Consider the following 18,610-nt stretch of genomic DNA (forward strand, 5'->3'; position numbering starts at 1 on the left):
AGTTTTGCACCCACGTTTGGTTCCTTGAGTTGCAATGACGAATCAATTCAGATTTGGGATGCTTGCGAAATGTTTCTGACTTCCTACTTGTTATTGCTCCTTTCCAGCAAAGTGGATTAATTTCACGGGACGAATGTCTATAGCGTTTCAATAAAAGACCCCGCAGGAACAGGAGCTGGCACTTTCCTGGACTGGGCTTCCTCCAATGAGGCCCGGGAGCCCATTAGATGATATTGGAACGCGAAGTTATTCTCTATTAAAGGGTCGCCCATCTAAAGAGGTGAATCAATACAAAATCGACTTCATTGTTACAGGAAAATTGTGCTCCCATTCAACTACTTTATAGCGGCTAAGAAATCGATGGCGAATTAAAATCGGTAATGAAATTCAAAGAGAAAAGAGAGGAAACTTAATATTCTCAAGTCCAAATAGTCAGCAGCAGCTATCAAAAACAAGTTTTACAGAAATTATATAATATAAAAACAATTTATTTTTGGTTTGAAGATCCAAAATATCCTAATAAAAACCTGATTGGCAATCACATATGGCTCGGAAAGGAACAAAAATATTACTATTGCCAACAATTCATTCAAATTTTCTGCAGGCGGGTACTTAAAATAAAATATCTTATTTAGTTGTGATTGACAAAAATTGAGATTTTTAGTTTTATTCAGATGCGACTACACATGACTAGATTATTTTATCATCAAACTTTGACTAGACGACCTAATACACTTAAATTGCGCATATAAACAAAAGTGAAATTTAACATCCCAATTTAATTCAAAAATTAATACACGCTGACAAGAGAATGCTATAAAAATGGTACATTTTCAATGGTTGAACTTTGTTAGAAATTGGGAAACACACGACGACCTTTAATATTTCTCACCTGTGCTGTGCACCAATCCACAAAACCACTCAAATTCAAACCATAATTGCGAGCTTGATATATCAGTTTAAAACAGTTCATAAACAATTTTCGAAATAAATGCTTTCTTAATGCGGCTCGAACCAAATTATTCATTCCGAATTTTTGAGCATTTTCGCGAGAGAACCAAGGTCCCAATTTGTTTCGCCGTACATGTATTCAGCAACTGTTATGTAGACGGATACTGCTGCACCGACTACCATCGCGACCAGAGTATTTTTGTTGAAAATGATGAAAGTGGCCACACAAAGTCCTGCGTAGGTCACATATCGCGTAAAAGTCGCCTGCTCGGTCTGCTGTTGCTGGTTAACCTCAGCGCAAACACCCTGCGCGTCCTTGAAGCCCTCGGCGCACTTTTCGCACATGTCAGGACCATCGCCATTGCACCTGCAACAACATAACAGCACTTTATTAAAGGAGCGGAATAATTCCATTCAATAAATTGGTAAACTGCCGTCCGATATCTAATGTGACAAATATTTGAAAAGTATCTCGAAATATTCCTAACCAGCTACTTAAAGCGAATTTTCAATATATTTCTCTCTATATATAAACAATGAGGAATTTATACATTATGTATTTTTCATCGATCCTTTAAATATGGCGTTTTACTAGTTTGTAAATACGCGGATAGGAATGGAGGAACTTAACTTTCCGTACCGTGTTGTATGAATGCAAATAAATTTAACTAAACTAAACTAATGCAGTGCCCGTCATTATTTGGCAGAAAGGTAAAACTTCTTGCCGCTTATCGCCCTTTGAGTGCTCACAATCAACACCGGATCGCGATAAATAATGTGCCTTCGGTGGGCACATTATGATCCGTCGTCGTTCTTTATTTCCGAGAATGCGCGTGTGTTTGTCTCTAACCGGCGGTGCTGCTGCATAGGAAAATATTTCGCAACTGCAAACGGCGGAGTCTCTATATTTTGCTGGCTTGTGTTTCGTGAATGCGAGACTCTCCAACAGGAAAGAATACAGTCATAATAATATGTATAGCGCCTGCCCGATTATAATTGGCTTTGTCGGCAGCAGCAAGATAGAAAAAATCGACGCGCGCTGAAAACACTTGCAGTTTCTAGCCCTGCTGCTTTGCCTGCAAAAATAATACAAACAGTTGAAAAGATTATTTTCGGATGGGATAATTAAACTGACCTGTGATAACATGAATGTACTTTGACAAATTGTGAGAATAAACAGCTAATAATAATTTGCTATTAATGCATGAGGCAATTTATATTTACGTGAAAAGATGGTCTTCAAAGGCCAAGAAATTTTCTCTGATTCTCAAACGATTTTTTTTATTGAAATTTAAATCGTTAATTGCGTTTGAAGCTATTTGCTGGTTTACAAACAATAAGGATGGATAGATATCGAAATTCTGATTTGAAAAAATAATAATTAATACGCTCATCTTCTTCTGCGAATTGGCTTTTTCTGTCCTGTCGGCTGCAATCAGTAGTAAAATTATTTTCTTCCAAAACAAAAGTAAAACAAATTGAACTTCTTGCAGAGGATTCTGCGTCGGCAAAGATCGAAAACGTCGGACCTTACTCATTATGCTGAGCAGTAATCAAACAGAGGAAATGAGTTTCGAATGTTAACACCACCCAATCTGTAATTTTTCCTCGCTGGGCGATTTAGATGATCGTAAGCCACGTCAATATTTGAAACCTCGCCAGGCACCGTGATTCTACTTTAATTTGTTGTCGATACTACAGATTTTAGAATTTGGCTGTCTAAATATTCATCATTTGTCTAATTATTATTTATGCTCTTACGGACGGATTTGTAAGAGACGTGCGAGACACCGTTTGAAGATCTTCGTGTTGAATGTTGAATTGTATGAATTTGTTAATTATTTACTGTCTGCACAGCAGTGCTATTTAAATCAGCATGTTTGATTTTCTGTTCCAAAATTCATCGAAAGAAGGCCAAGTGGGTCGAAAATAAGGGCAAGTCTTACATTGGGCCGCAGCAACCATGAAATGAGCTATTAACAACCAACAAAATAAATAGCACAAAGTAGTTTTTATGAACGACGCATTAATTGTAATTAAATGATTGTCTCTATCAGATTTGTTGGTATTCTGGCGTTGATTAGGAAATTATTAATTGTTGTTAGTTGACCACAGAAAACATATAGGAATTAGCGACACAGTCGTGATCGGCTTGCGTTTTTTCTTTTTCCCCTGGTCTAGAGTTTTCTTCGGTTTGCTATTCGTTCGAAGCGTTCCTTCCGCTTGCGGCAGAGACACGCACCATTCAGAATTCAGATCTTCGACTTGAAATCTGTCGTCAACTCATTAAAAGAATTTTGGTTTGTGAATATGTTTGGTAAATTTTCTAGAGGGATTATCATTTATCAGAAAATTGCTTTACATAAATGATTGCGCGATTTAACTCTATTGGTTCATTGAAAATTTGAAACATTTTTAAAAGGATGAGAAAAAAGGACAATCATTATTACCGGACCAATCCATTAAGAAATAGTTGAAATATCCATCGATCAGGAAGGATACATCGTGTGTGTGTTTTAACATATAAAGCTTTGCCATGCATTTTTCTAAAATTAGTGAGAGGTTAATAAAAATTGGAAATACAAGTTACGCGCATCCAGTGGTGAGCGGTTCACCTGACGAGGTCAATGCAAAAGTGGCGTGATTCCTTTAGTGACTCAAAGGAGTGCGCACGGGGGAGAGGAGTGCGTGGCACATAACGATTAAAGAGTAACGCCTATATTAACAGGGTACTTCACTGGCAAAATGTTTTAAAATAGAAACAACAAGGATTGGTGTCTTTTCAAATCCTACGTCACATCTACAGACAAATAGATTTTGTGTATGATACTCGCTCAGTTTGATTGATAATAATTCTGAAGTGGATCGACTGCAATAAATGCTTGCGCTTGCTCACACCAGGAGCCTCTGTGCCTCTCGCGGTCGCGGCACTGGCGGCACGCGAGACTCAGCTATCTTTGAGAGTAAAAAACCAGCAGCACTGTGAAGCAGTTTACTACCGCGGTTCCAGCAGTTCAGAGGTAAAGTGTACATTGTTTCCAGTTAAGTTGGTTGCATTTCAATATTTGTTTCCACTGTTAGCAATCCCCTGAGACAATAATAGATTGCCTAATTTGATCGTTGAAACAAGTGCAAATTTAAATGTTTCGAGACAAATTGAATTGTCTCTCTTCCATCATAATAATTACAGTCACCAGTTACCGCCTCCTTCCTTTTAAAAGTTTTAATGCTGTATTGACGAGGAAGCCAGATAAGTTTTCAAATTTTAAAATAGCAATTTTGAAATGTATCATTTAGAGTGAACTGAAAGGCCCAGAGGGGCGATAGGGGACAAATGAGGGGAAGTCTTACATTTGGCCGCTGCAACGATGCTTTACGCATTAAAAAGCTATGAAAACTCAACAAAGAATTAACACAAGGTAGTTTTTTGTGAGCGACGCAATCATTGTAATTAAATTATTGTATCCATCGGTTTTTTGGTATTCTGCCTTTGCTTGTTAGGAAATGATTACTTATTGTGAGTAGGAAGGCTGACAATGAGCGGCACAGTTGTGATCGGAAAATTAGCACTCTGCATATTGACGACTGTTAAGACGTAAAAAAATATCTTTTTAATTATTGTTTCATTTTATAGGCGACTCGAATGCAACTCTTGGGCCATTTGTAAATAAATGTTCCAGTGCCTATGCATTCTTTCAAAGTCATATCTATCGTTTGTCGAACAATTTGTCGCCGAATTTCTTCTGTATGAATGAGAACTCAAGGGCAAACAAAAATTCATCGTCAGTCTTAACATGGTATTTTTTATCAACACTTATAACTGACTTTCTCTCTTTGTCCAAAAGATAATTGTTGATGTCTTTTTGACGTGGGATAACATCACTGCTGATCCGTATCCGCATAAGCAAATTTTTATCTAAATTAGACCGGTCTCGGACGGTAATTCCAATACCACTGCCTTAGTTGCCCACCGATTGCCCGCAGGGACGGATGTGAGATGTCGCAATAGCCAGACGATATAGCCAAACGCACGTTTAAAAGAAAACTTGGCACCTGTTTTATTCAGCGAATAAACATTGTTAAGTGAATAACCAATTCGTATCGTTGCTTTGTGCTTTAAAAATCCGAGTAAAAACCTACATGGGAAAAGCTGGAAGCTTTAGACGATCGCTGATTCAGAATCCTCTAAAGCTACATAATACTGCGGCTACGATTTTTTTAAGGTGAACCATACTGCTGATCCGAGGTATGGGGGGCCGAAACAGCTGCTGAACAGTATGAGAACCTGTTATTTGATTTATCTTCATGAAATTTTCACTAATAGGTGACCATCCAAATTGAATTTTCCAATTTGGAGCCATTTAGTTTCTTAAAATTTAAATTTTTTCGTTTACTTCCTCGTTGAGGAGCCTGATTATTACTAAACTTCATCACCTCTCTTCATCCACGGTTTTTTAACATTAATTTATTGTAATATGCCATGATGATTTTGGTTTCATTGCAGTTTTAGAGTTTTATATTGAGGGATGTCTCGTTAGATCTAATCTATAGTGACGCAATCAAACCCTTTTAAAAACTTGCATGTGATATAAAATAGAATGAAAACGAAAAAAGATGCACACACTTCCTCTTTGTACGCGTTTGTCACTTTTTCTCTGGACTGGCGCTTCCTGCCAAGTTCGGCTTGCTATTCGCTCGCAACATTCTTTCTTCTTTCTACTTGCGGCAGAGACAAAACCGTTCAGACTTTCGACTTGCAATTTCTCTTCATCTCTTTTAAAAGAATTTTGATTTGCGTTTGGAACATTTTCTAGAGGGACGTACAATTTATCAGAAAGTTGCTCTACAAAAATGTTTGCGCGATTTAACTCTGGTAGTTCATTGATAATTCGAAACATTTTAAAAAGGAAGGGAAAATGAATGTCCCGAAGGACAATTACCGGACCAATCCATTAGGAAATAGGTGAAATATCCATCGATCAGGAAGGTTGCATCGAGTGTGTGTTTTTACATTTAAAAGCTGTGCCATTTCTCTAAAATTAGTGAGAGGTTACTAATATTGAAAACACAAGTTACGCGCATCCAGTGGCGAGTGGTTCACCTGACGAGCCCAATCGAAAAATGCAAAACTAGTGTGATTCCTTTTGTGACGCAAAGGAGTGCGCGCGCGGGAGAGGAATGCGTGGCACATTACGGTGAAAGAGTATAACTTCTATATTAACAGGCTACTAGACTGGCAAAATGTTTTAAAATACAAACAACAAGGTTTAGTGTCTTTTTAAATAATCCTACATACATCAAATCTTCAGACAAACAGGTTTGTGAATGATAATCGCTCAGTTTGATTGAAAATGCTGAAGTGGACTGCAAGAAATAATTATCCTGAATAAAGCTATTTAAATTCAGGTTTTTAGAACTAATTTTTTTTGCTCATTTTATCCCTGTCCGAGGACCAGAGGACCGGGAAGGGCGCGCACTGCACTAGCACGAATGCTGAAACCCGGGTCCCAATAACACCGCGAACGGATAACATGGGCGCACCAGGCCGCACAGGGACCCAGCCCCCTTAAGGGCCACTTGCCTCCACACCGAGGACTGCATTGAAACGCTAGACATTCGTCCCGTGAAGCCAAATCACGCATGCTGGAAAGGTGCAAACCAGCAAGTAGCGAGTCGGCGTCGGTGCGCCTCCCAGCCCGTTGAGCAATTTGAGCATTTCAAGTCACTAAACTAACCACTTTTTGCCATCTCCGACATTGGGTAGCCAGTATTAGATCTCCGGCTCAAATACCTCCCATAGCTTTGACACTCCTGAGAGTGCCTTAACAATGCGAGCCAACGGGCACTAATTGGTGGTTATAGATAGGCTGAAGGGAGCCGTTCGAACCCTAAAATATTATTTGTCATACTACGGCCGATAAAAAAGACAAAGTCGCGTAAATATCCTTTTGTCGAATGCGATCCGCACTCACGCTCTTTCCCTACCACCTAATCTCCACTCTCCACTGTGTACGCGTCACCGCTTTATGCCTAATTGTGCGCGAGCGAGAAGCGAGAGCGAGCAGTCGTCGTGAGACGCACACGTGCATCTTGACTTTTTGAGGCAGTATAGTGTCAGCAGCGTCGGAAGAAGTGTGCAGTGGTAGTGTCGCTTCACTTTGAAAGCAGTCTACTACCGTGTTTTAAGCAGTACAGCGGTGAGCGAAGGAAAAGTGTTCGTCGTTTCCAATTAAGTTGGCTTCATATCGATATTTTTTGCTATCACGGTAAGCAGATCCCCCCGAGACAATAATAGACTGCCTAATTTGATCATTGAAACTAGTGCAAATTTAAATGTTTGAAGACAAATTAAATCATCTCTTCTATCATATTTGTAGTCACCACGCACCTCCTTCCAATTAAAAGTTATAATGCTGTATTGACAAGAAAGCCAGAAAAGTTTTCAAATGTTAAAATTGCAATTTTGAAATATCATTTAGAGTGAACTGAATGGTGGCTGATATATATTGTACAGCGGCGAGGAGTAGCAAATTATGGGTTTTGCGGTTCCTCCCGCTCTTGTCAGTTGCGACACAAATAGTCAAAATAATCACACTAAACTTTGATATATATATACACACATATATATATATGGTCCGGAAAATCTACTGAAACGGGTTGTTTTGATCCGTTTCGGTAGAAAAATACGACTTCCGGACCGTAATGGTCTAATAGTAGTAGTTGTCGCAACTTTTATATTCAGGTTGCCAAGGGAGGAGAGAGCGCCACCCCGTGGCGGCCACCATAGGCCTCCAATGGGTCGACAGAGGAGGGATAAGGTCAAGTTTTACATTTGGCCGCTGCAACCGTTTCTTTCCGAACCAAAAAAGCTCTTAAAACACAACAAAGAACTAACACAAGGTAGTTTTTTTTATGAATAAAGCCATATTTATAGTTATATTATTGTATTCATCGTTTTTTTGGTATTCTGGCTATGCTTAGGAAAAATGATTACTTTTATTGTGAGTAGGAAAGCTGAGCGTCACAGTCATTGTTGGGAAAAAAACCCGTAAATATGCTGTATGCTGACCGTTGAGACGAAAAAAATGTTTTTAATTGTTTAAGTTTATGGACGTGTATTTATTCGCCGCTGCAGTCGACTCTAGTGCAATTCCTGGGCCATTTCGTTCGTGCCGCGGAAGTTTGGTAAGAAGCCCGTAAGATCGCGCGCCACTTATTTATAATTTTCAACAAGAGCATCTAGTTGCGCAATCAAAACTTTAAAATTTCCATGTAAGAAAGAATAGGATGAAAACGATACTTCCTCCTTGTACAAACGAGTTTGTCGCTTTTTCTCTGGACTGCGTTTCCTGCCAATTTCGGCTTGCTAATCGCTCCAAACATTCTTTCTTCTTTCTGCTTGCGGCAGAGACAAAATCATTCAGACCTTCGACATGCAATCTCTCGTCATATCTTTAAGAGAATTTTGATTTATGTTTGGAAAATTGACTAAAGTGATGTATAAATTATCAGAAAATTGCTCTACATAAATGTTTGCGCAATTTAACTCTGGCAGTGTTCATTGATAATTTGAAACATTTTTTTGGTGTGCGTGAAATTTTAAAGAAATTGATTTTTTTCTCATACGCTTCTAGCGGCGTCTTTGCTATCGTAATTAAAAGGAATACATAATCATGAAAATGTTTTTAATATTTGCAGGAGGCATTTGAAAATGGCAGAGCCAATTGGAGAGAGACCTCCCGGAGGACAAGAAGTTGTTCCAGTGAAACCAAAAAAAGTGGCCAAGATACATACGTCAGCAACTTGTTTCAATCATGGAACAAACTGAATCTACAGATTCTAAAAAACTGTGTGTGGTTGTTCTGAGTGCCTAATTGCTGCGCCGCATCGAAGCATGTAATTTGCATTGATTTAAAATCAATATCATGGAAACCACAATGATTGTCTTTAACTCTTGCAGTTTTTGCACCAGATGTTGGCATTTGCTTTTAAAGCTATTTAAGAATAACTATATTTTCTATATATTGATTAATATTGATCAGCGTGTGTAGGATAGAAAAAAATATGAAGAAAATAAAGTCAAATCGAGTTTTAGTGTCACTATAAAAAATTCCACTCGTGTTTTAATGCAAGATGTAAGTACTAAATTTTTGGAGCTTAACCGTTTGATAGTTAAAAAATTCTAAAATTACCACCTTTAACCCTGATGAGAAAAAATGCTTGAACTTACCCGTCGCACGAGCGGTCACAATCCAAGCAGGAGTAGGATCCTTCAGTGTTGACACAGAACTGATTTGCACCACAAGCACCGGTGAACTCGATGCACTCGTTTATGTCATGGCAGCCAAATTCGTCAGAAGATTCCCAGCCATCTTTGCACGCTCTGCAGCCCAGTGGGCCGGCACCAGAGCACGTGTCCTTGCAAGCGATGAAGCAAGGTGAGCAGATCAGATTTTTGCTGTCTCGAAAGGACTCGTAGTATCCTTCAATGCATGTATCACACATCACACCTTTATAGCCTCTATCACAAATGCAGCTTCCGTCACCAGAACGAGTGCCATCCCCGCTGCACTTGCCGTTACCACTGCAGGTGCCAGTGCCACCATGGTGCTCAGGACACGGTGAACAGGATGGCCCAAAGTGACCTCTTGGACAGCATACCTGGAGGAAGAAAAACTTGGAATTTAGGAAAAGTATGGTGCTAGTAGTGGAAATAGTTTATTTTTAACTTTTGGATTAACACGAACAAAAATTAAAATATAAATACTGATTGATAAATGATTTACATAGCATTCAAAATTCAAAAGGTTGAAAAGGGTGATTAAATTCACATATAAATTTTAGCAGGAGCAAAAATTAATTTGCAATTCAAATGGGGATGGGCAATCACATTTTGAATTCAAAACCTAAACCAAAAAGTATGCGCGATACATACTAACAAAACAATTAGTCAATCTTAAATTCAAAACATTTCAGCACAATTGAAAAATATAAGACTATGTATAATATAAATTTATTTCAGCCGAAGGTTAAAGCAATAGTTTAGATAATTTGATAATGTTTGACCTATGAGTTCATATTATGCTTTACATAAAAGGCCACTGCTTCAACGATACGTCATACATACTTTTAATCTTTACAGCCTCCTTAATTTACATATATGTATTTTACCTGGAGCTTATCCTGACAGAGCCACTCAGAAAGGTCCAGCTGACGGTCAGAGGCCCACCACTGATCAACATGCGACCTGTGATTGAGGGCGCTGTCCTTGCACTGCTTCTCGCTGCGTCCGATGCCGTCGCATGTCCTCCGGTGCACCTCGTCCAGGTTGAGGCCACCGTCTGCACTCCTGGCCGTTGCATCCACTCTTTTCAGGAATGCAGTCACATACAGCTTGCACGACTCGCACGGTGGTAGCTTGGCCGCTCTGGCCGCCTCGTCGTCCTTTTTGCTGGCGGCCTCTGAGTGCACGGCGAGGGACAGCGCACAGATGGAAATGAAAGTTATTGTTTTAACGCACATTTCAGAGGTCAAATTCGGGCGAGATGAGCGATGAGGAACCTTGAAGAGCGAGATCAGCTGATTGATCAAACAGAAACAACCCCTAGCGCTGGCAAACTGCTTGAGTTCATTAACATCAGCCTCGACTTTGACTCGCGTCTTGCTACAGATAAGTTGCCTTGTGATTTTCAGAGCAAATTTTATCAGAATTAAGTTAATTAATTTTTGTTAGATTTTTTAATCTTATGTCATCTCTCAAAATTTGGCCGCCGGCCTCGGGCCACTTGCTTTTTTGTTGATGTTGTTAGGGCAGGGCTAGGGCCGCGCCCCCCTTAGCGTTCTGCGCTGTGATTGGTCAGCAACTTAAGTTCGTTCCTCCAGCTGTTTGTTTACATTTAACATTACCACTTAACACAATCACGAACGGCTTCTGTTTGTTTGTATTTTGTACGTACATACATACTTAAGTTCATTAATTGGGAATCATAGGATTCATGAGTACAGTCATGCAACTACAGTCCCGGATAATCTTTCGAGATTTGACTGAATCGGAATTTTCCGCAAAAATTCAAAATTCATTGTAAAAAGTATAAAATGTGAGGTTATTATATCATACATACGATATACATAGTCGCTATTGTTTTAAATTATTATAATATGTAGTGCACGTGCCGGTGTGAGTAAAATAAATTAACATAGATTTATCAATTAATCTGATTATAGAGAGATGGCAGCTAAGCCACTTTCGCCCGAGTTCCAAAGCTTGCTGGACATGGCCATCAGCTCATCAAAACAACGCTACACAGAGAAGGAGAGCGTTAAAAACACCGTGTTTTTCATCGGTAACAAAGGCGGGGTAAGTCTGGAGATTTTTCCAGCAGTATTTAAATAATGTCATTGTGCTAAATTACAGGGCAAATCAACTCTAATAAATCTTCTACTGGATCGAAATGAAAATACGAAGCCAACGCTAGCCATGGACTATTATTTTGGACGCAGATCGAGCCGCTCATTGGTAATACGGGGTTGATTTTTTTAAATTTAAATTGTAAAATAAAATTCCTAATTTAAGTGGAGCGACGTGTGCCACATATTTGAACTTGGAGGCGGCACAATGTACACGGACCTGCTTACTGCTCCGATCTCAACTGCTAGCGTTGAACATCTGACTATTTTCCTAATTCTGGATTTATCACAACCAAGTGAGATGTGGGACACTATAGAATGCGTGGCTAGTGACGTCCGGAAACTAGTAAAAACTGCAGCAAAGACGGAGTATAAAGTCAGTCAAATAAAAGAGGCTGCAAAAGCTAGGCTCGGACAAAACTTTGAAGTAAGAAAATGCCACATTTATTATAATGAGATGCTGGCAATTTGTTTCATCAGGGAGAGCCCTTTATTGAGCCATTTCCTGTTCCACTGGTCATCATTGGCACCAAATATGATGTGTTTGAGGTAATTCTTTTAAAGCTAATTTTGAACCAAAATAATGCTTTTGCTTATAGACATTTGACAGCGAGAAGAAAAATGTAATTTGCCGCTGCCTTCGATTTGCTGCTTTATCTCTTGGCGCTTCTCTTTACTTCAGCACGACCAAAGATGCAGCGGTTATGAAAAAAATCAGGGAGATGCTGGTGGTCCAATCATTTGAAACTCAATCACCGTGAGTATAATTGTATTAAATCAAAGCAACTATAGATATTAAAAATCCTCTCAGCAAGTACACTTGTCAAGACGTGAGCAAGCCACTGGCCATTCCTTGCGGTAAAGACTCCGTGCAGCTGATTGGAGGACCTGGCACCACGGTCAACTTCAAAAACTGTGTCACAGCTTTAACTCGTTGGAAGCAAACATGCATGGCCCTCTATCCAAATGATGAAAAAGCAGCTGTGGGCATTAACGTTGACCCAGCTAGAGATCCAAACTATTTTGAGCCGGAAATTGACAGCCTTCGAGAACAAAAGGATGTGGTATGTGTGTTGGATTCTCAATTTGCAGTGTATTCAGATTAAATTTTTTTATAGGAACTCGACAAATACAAGCAGCAAGTATTTTATAACAGAAGAAGAGACGGGAAAAAAGAGCCATAAATTTTGGCTTTAAAATTAAAGAAATTTCCGTCCAAACTTAAAAAATGTGACCTTAAAGCACCGTGTCTTGAAATGTATTTATCTGTCTGATGCATCAATTAAGTATGATTTCTTCTGATTTGGGGAAATAATGTCGGTTTTAAGACTATTATCAGATTGAAGAACATTATAATTATTTCTTTATGCCATCCAGTTGGTTTAATTGACAATTCATGACATGAAATAATAAAAAAAGAGCATAAATCGGAAAAAAACTGAATTTTTCTACAATTATTTCTCACACTTCTATTTCAAGAGTGTAATCGTAATCCGTCTAGGTAGCGCTTAGCTCAACAACCAAACGCAAATTTTGCAAAAAAGTTCGTTGATCAATGCACAATTTCAGCGCTACCACAACGAATTAGTTAGATAATATTATCTATCTGAATTGTGAATTCAATTATTGATCTGCCAAATTTGATTATAATTTTCATTTAAATAAAATAAATAATATTCAAATGAAAGAAAATAATTTTCAATTGTTGGAAGTTGCCCAATTTTACCGGAACCAGGACACGATATTATGTAGTTTATTGAGCCATTTTTATTTTGTGAAATTTAGCAGCAGTAACTGTTGTTAATTACTGTTATTTTATTTCTACAAAATGTGCAATAATCAAAATAAAGACCGAGGAACAGTTAAATTCAGATTTTGCAAAGTTCCCCGTTTTATTTAGCTTGATTTCGATCTCTCTCGTCGCGATCTTCTCAATGATGAGCGAATTTCAGGTTAATTTGAATTGTGAAATAAATCGTGGTCTTGCAGTAGAGGGACACACAAGTGCTTGATTTGCATATAATTATTATTATTTATGCAAAATTTTGAGCCGAATTTCTCACAAATTTAAACGGCAACACCTGGATTTTTAGCTTGTTCCTATTAATTAGCTTATTTAGAGAGTATTTTCAAGGAAAGGTAAGACTAATTTTTTTTTTTGACAAAAAAATTTCTCTCGAACTTATAATAATATCATACTTAAAATTCAATGTGAGAGGCGAACATGTGGTGTCAGCTCGGTCCGATAGATGGCGCGCAGAGCATCGTTGCTGCACGTCTTTGGCTTGGATCTTTTGCTCTTTCTCTTTTATTGCTCTGATTTTGCGCAGATTCGACGTTCGACGCTGCTCGCTGCTGTACCAAGGCGGAAAGTGTGTTGTATTGTAGCATTGCTTGGAGAACAACATCAGTGCGATTAACCTGTGCGTGGTGCCGAAATTTCGTTTGGATCGGCGCTCGGACTGTGCCAAAAGAAGGTGACACTCTTCCGATTCGCAGATCAACCTCCCACTTTCGAAGCACCTTTTACCGAACAGGTGAGTTTCCCAGACATCAAGTGAAAAGTCCAGGTGACAGGTGAGAGAGACGGTGCGCGTTAGGGGCTATTTAACTCGCTCGCCGTTCTCAGCAGTCTTTCTCGCGCAAATAAATTATTCAAATTAGCATTGGTTCGAGGGAAAAAGATGCCAGGCGTAGGGGCGGACTGGTCCTCTCCAGTTTGCCTGTTTGCAGACCCGCTGCGGCGGTCGCCAGACGCAGATTTCTCGCAACTCGCGGTGCATATAAGGCGTTTTTAATGAAAGGCAGGCCGATCATTAAAATGCACGAATTAGCCACTTTCACTTTGTATTCGCGGCTTTGGACATTTCGAATTTGGCGCTGCAACTCTCGCGTGTGGGGTGCGGGTTGTTTGGGCTCGTCGAGGATATTGATTTTCCGGGCGGGAAAGCAGCATGCTTGTGTAGTTTCCGAGTAGAAACAGAGGCGTCACGCTGAGGAAGGAAATCAAGAGTTCAAACATCCAGCTCTATTTTATTATTTCTGTTTAAATGGAATCTCAAAACTATTGAAATTCGTACAAATTTTCTTTTGTGCTGGAGGGGGTCGAAAATTAAATTATATTACTTTTTTAGGAAACCTCAATTTTTGCCCTGTTATCGATCGTTTGAAATTAGTTTGTAAAGGTCAACAACACACGCATACCAAACTTATTCTTAAACAGTAGATTTCGTGACCAGATTAATTCATAGAAATTCCAACCTCTTGATTTGCAATGAATAATTTTATTAAATACTTGCGCACTATTTGAATATTAGGTCGATATTACTGTAAATTTATGTTTAATGATGGTTAAAGTAACTCAGCAAAAGTTACTCATTATTTTAAACAAATAATTTATAGGTTAAAACTGCTTTCTTTTGGATTTTACTGCTATTTTTTGTTGATCTATTCTGGTATCTCAAGTTGAAATTATTCTGTTGGCATCAAATTCGTGAAATATCGTCTTGAATACTAAAGAGGATTGATACTGCAAAATCCTCGTTGCCAATGGATGAACTGAGCCCTTAGGATTCAGTTGAAGCCAAAATTGACAAAAGTATCGTATCACTGTATCAGTATAATTTATTTAGAAAAGTGGCTGCAAAGTTAGCATGCTTTTTAAACGGTGATGACTGTCTCCCTACTTAAAATCTGATTTTATTTCAAAACAAATCGTTTCTCCAAAAAGTGACATGCACTATTAAATAAATCTCGACGAGAGGAATCGAAATCTGCCAAAATATGTTGTCAAGCGCTGGAGAATATTTTAAATTTTGACTGTAGCAAGGTCCTTCTTTGACTGTTGCAAATTTTAGAACAAAGCTTATCGATCATCTGATTATTGCATCCAACAATTGAAATATTAAAGTAAAGTAGAGTTGCCTCGCCAATTCAGAGTCAAATTAAATTCAATCACGAAGCTGTTTTAAAAAAATTAATCCGCTCAAACTGATAGGAGCAAGAGTGGTACAATAATTATAAAAAATCGCTAATTTTGGAGGCTGAATCTCTATGTCTAATTGTTAAGCAAGGGCGTCAGGCACCTATATTACAAATAATTAGCACAGACTAGTTCTCGTACGCGCATTAATTCATGCTAACAGTAGTGACGAGTGGCCCCTGGAGACGGTGGCGCGAGTCTGTGTCTGTTCCACATGCTCATTTTATCAGCTCGGCTCTCGGCTCTGTCTGTTATTTCAAGCGGAGCAGTTTCGCTGGCGAAGCAGCCTTTGATGAAATAATTATTGCTCACCACCGATACCGAGATAAAACGTGCATGCATTATTATACATTATTTGCAAGTCGAGTGTTTTTGCAATAATTGCTGCCATTCAAGTCGTTTAAATGTGGTTTGCTCTGCTTTGTTTCATTGTTTTGATTGCTGTTTGAGATTTTTCCGACCACAAATCAAAATTTACTGCCATCCATGATGTGATGCTTTGCTCACAGTTGTTTGTGCAGCTAACAATTACAATCGCATGTTATGCATTATGCATGACATTGAAAGTTTTTGCACGATGTTTTTTGACGGTAGAACGGTAGAACATAATAATATTTGTTTCCAAACAAAGCGCTGCTTGTAAAACGAACGTCATTCCGTAGAGGAATGCTGGAAATAACATTTGATTCTAAAAAGAGCCCGAAAAACAATAAATATGAATTTTTAATTCTTATTCCCCTTTTCTATTTATTTTCAGATATCGAAATTCACGGAAATATATCGCAACAGAAAATATTTCAATTAAAGATAATGTTGCTCCTTTACGTCATAGGCGTTTCTTTTTCCACCTACTTTAACAGCATTGGCGTAGAATAACAAGAAATAAATAATACTACTTGTTAATTTTTACTGCATTGAAATTAACAGTTTTTCTGATAACTATGCCTTAAACTATATTTTAATCTAAAGACCGATTATCTAACAATAAGTGTTATTTTCCTTATTCGAATAGTTCTTAAATACATATAAAAGAGACACGAAATATTGAATTGATTATTGAAGCATTGATAGTATTTTTTTCAGCCTAAATATTTTTTTAATCCTTGCTAGTAGTTGGCAGTTGTTATGATTATTTAATTTTAATTTGTTGCACTCACAGAAAAATTTTTCACTGGTTACGATCAACTCTCTTTTCTTTTACAAAATTATTTAGATTTTGTTTCCGGGGTTTTCATAAATCTTTTGGACGTGCTTCGCGGTTTTGCTAGGAAAAAATGAAACAATGACTTGTCTTGGAGTTTATTGGTTAGATGGATTGCACGAAAGGACAGTGGTTGCCTTGTGCCTTGGTCGTTTTTCTAACAAACGACAGGAGCTTTTGTCTCGCCAATGTGAGCAGCAAACTCATTGAAATGAAACTGAGGAATGAGGTATATGGGCATCGGATACTGCACGATATGGTGACATGGCGGGAGCCAGGTCACAGACCCTGCTGGGTGCTCGAGTGTGTGCCGAGGTCGTCCGAGCACCAATATATCTCACTGCCCGAAGCTCTCCTCGCCTTTTGAGTCTTTCACATAACGCCAGCTTTGGTTTTATGAATAAACATGCGACAGAAATTACTTTGGAAAGTGAAACTACCAGAGTGCGAGGATGAGAACAAATAAGAACTGTTTCTTATATTAATAATTTTACAGGATGGGCGAAGGATGGTTGCTCAGATGCGCAGGGACACCCCTGAAATGAAGCGATAAATCAGCGTTTCTTTGGTAGAATCTTCCTGATATTTGTGTAAGTACTGTTTTCCATATTTCTTTTATCCGCTACGACTTATTGTTAGAGCTTGAGGATTTCAACCGTTGCAAAGGTCGAGAAGGCACCTGATTTTTTCTCTACCACCTGGATGGCTGTTCTCATCCAATTAGAATTATAACCGAAATCGGTGGCGAGGCAGGTGTCTGTGATTTCTTGAAAATCAAACCGTCACTCGCGTTTTCCTGCGGAATGAGGGCGAGGTTTTGAAAATCATGCTTTAGAAATATAAGTGTATATTATTTTCAAGCTGTATGATTGTAAAATTCTGAATCGCAGGTAGTCAAATATTTTTCCAATATTAAACTAATATATTAGTTTAATTTTTGATTTTGTTTTAGTTCACGGCTTCAATATTTTATTTATTTTATATTGGTGTTTATTGCTCATGATTTATGATTATGAAAAATACGTGAAGTGCCTGTAAAATTATTCAAATGCCTGCACTATAATACTAATTAAATACTACCATCAGTGACTGAATTAATTACAAACTAAACCAAACGCTTTAGTAATAAAAGTGCCACAAATTAACTGAAGACAAAGCTGTTCGACGAAGCAAAATAAATTCAGAGAAAAAGCTCGCGTTTTTCTCTGGTCAAAACAACAATCAGTCTCCAAAAGTGTTCTAAAGAAGTAGTTGATTGTCGATTTCACGTTACACCCAGGGTGGTGGTGGTTGTCGCATGCGTTTGTTTTGAAAACCGTTACCCCGCCTCTCCGTGTCTCTTCCATACGGATTGCGCCAGCATTAAAAATACACGGCGCACGCTAATACAATACGTTATAAAAGAGCTGGGAAAATTCTCATACCCCCCTATTTGCTGGCCTCCCCCCTCCCGGTGCTGGCCAAAGCAAGCAAACGGCTGCCGGGCAGGCTGCGTTGCTTGGAACTCACCTCGGCAGTTCGCGGTGCATGAGCCAAAGGTGAGCAAGCTCCACGCTCGCCGAGCCCTCCCTTAAATAGGCTCACTCCAGTCCGGTTTGGTCTACGACCTAGGACGACCCAAGGAACAAGGTGTCTTTACTTCGGAGGACTCACCAACCGGCGTTCAAGTCTCCGCAAAAGTGCCTGAGAAAGTGTTCGCGAGTGCCATGAGGTGTTGAGGAGCGCCGAAATCCGGGATTAATCGCGGAATTTTATTTTGGCAACATGGGTGCCGCCAACTCAGCCCCTCAACACGAGCCCTTGGGCCGCACCAGGTCCTTTGCCCACGGACGCAGCAGTTTTCGTAGCCCCAGCAAGGTATGTGACCGGATAGCCTTGAATTCTCTCTCTCATCTTCCCCTCCGCGGCGCGACGGACACTTTTACCTACCTATACCTGGTCTGGCGGCGGCTCCATTATGTTGTTTCCACACGATCACGAGAGCCAGCCAGTCAGCCAGCTTGCCTGCCTGCCTGCCTGCTTGGCTTTTTGTGTTGACGATCGTGTGGCCTTCGCTGAATTATTATTAC

The 18,610-nt window shown here is 39.1% G+C and overlaps 3 protein-coding genes across 11 annotated transcripts in view; 2 read left to right on the forward strand and 1 right to left on the reverse strand.

Moving 5' to 3' along the window:
• Positions 1-636: 636 nt before the first annotated feature.
• Positions 637-10,622, reverse strand: LOC135940014 (cysteine-rich with EGF-like domain protein 2). Its single transcript, XM_065484653.1, has 3 exons — positions 10,123-10,622; positions 9,182-9,612; positions 637-1,318 (listed from the first exon to the last, which is right to left on the reverse strand). The coding sequence occupies exons 1-3, from the start codon at positions 10,471-10,473 to the stop codon at positions 1,024-1,026; spliced, it is 1,077 nt and encodes a 358-aa protein (XP_065340725.1). The 5' UTR covers positions 10,474-10,622; the 3' UTR covers positions 637-1,023.
• Positions 10,623-10,776: 154 nt separating this feature from the next.
• Positions 10,777-12,681, forward strand: LOC135940015 (cytoplasmic dynein 2 light intermediate chain 1). 2 transcript variants are annotated; one of them, XM_065484655.1, is made up of 8 exons: positions 10,777-10,899; positions 11,176-11,308; positions 11,366-11,467; positions 11,525-11,785; positions 11,839-11,907; positions 11,958-12,115; positions 12,170-12,422; positions 12,477-12,681. In XM_065484655.1, exons 2-8 carry the CDS (start codon positions 11,180-11,182, stop codon positions 12,540-12,542), a joined length of 1,038 nt encoding a protein of 345 aa, XP_065340727.1. In that variant the 5' UTR covers positions 10,777-10,899; positions 11,176-11,179; the 3' UTR covers positions 12,543-12,681. The 2 variants fall into 2 exon arrangements, with proteins under 2 accessions (XP_065340727.1, XP_065340726.1); XM_065484654.1 differs by lacking the exon at positions 10,777-10,899 and adding an exon at positions 10,912-11,048.
• Positions 12,682-13,681: 1,000 nt separating this feature from the next.
• Positions 13,682-18,610, forward strand: part of numb (NUMB endocytic adaptor protein) — a 29,903-nt gene continuing 24,974 nt past the window's right edge. For 3 of the 8 annotated variants that reach the window (XM_065487084.1, XM_065487082.1, XM_065487086.1), the window contains exon 1: positions 18,014-18,398. In XM_065487084.1, coding sequence (XP_065343156.1) covers positions 18,306-18,398 — 93 coding nt within the window. In that variant the 5' untranslated portion in view covers positions 18,014-18,305. Of the gene's footprint in view, positions 13,896-17,037; positions 17,132-18,011; positions 18,399-18,610 lie in introns of those variants that run through there. The other 5 variants (XM_065487085.1, XM_065487081.1, XM_065487078.1 and 2 more) reach the window with 5 other exon arrangements.

The sequence above is a fragment of the Cloeon dipterum genome, chromosome 3, assembly GCF_949628265.1.
Source record: "Cloeon dipterum chromosome 3, ieCloDipt1.1, whole genome shotgun sequence".
NCBI classification, from domain to species: domain Eukaryota; kingdom Metazoa; phylum Arthropoda; class Insecta; order Ephemeroptera; family Baetidae; genus Cloeon; species Cloeon dipterum.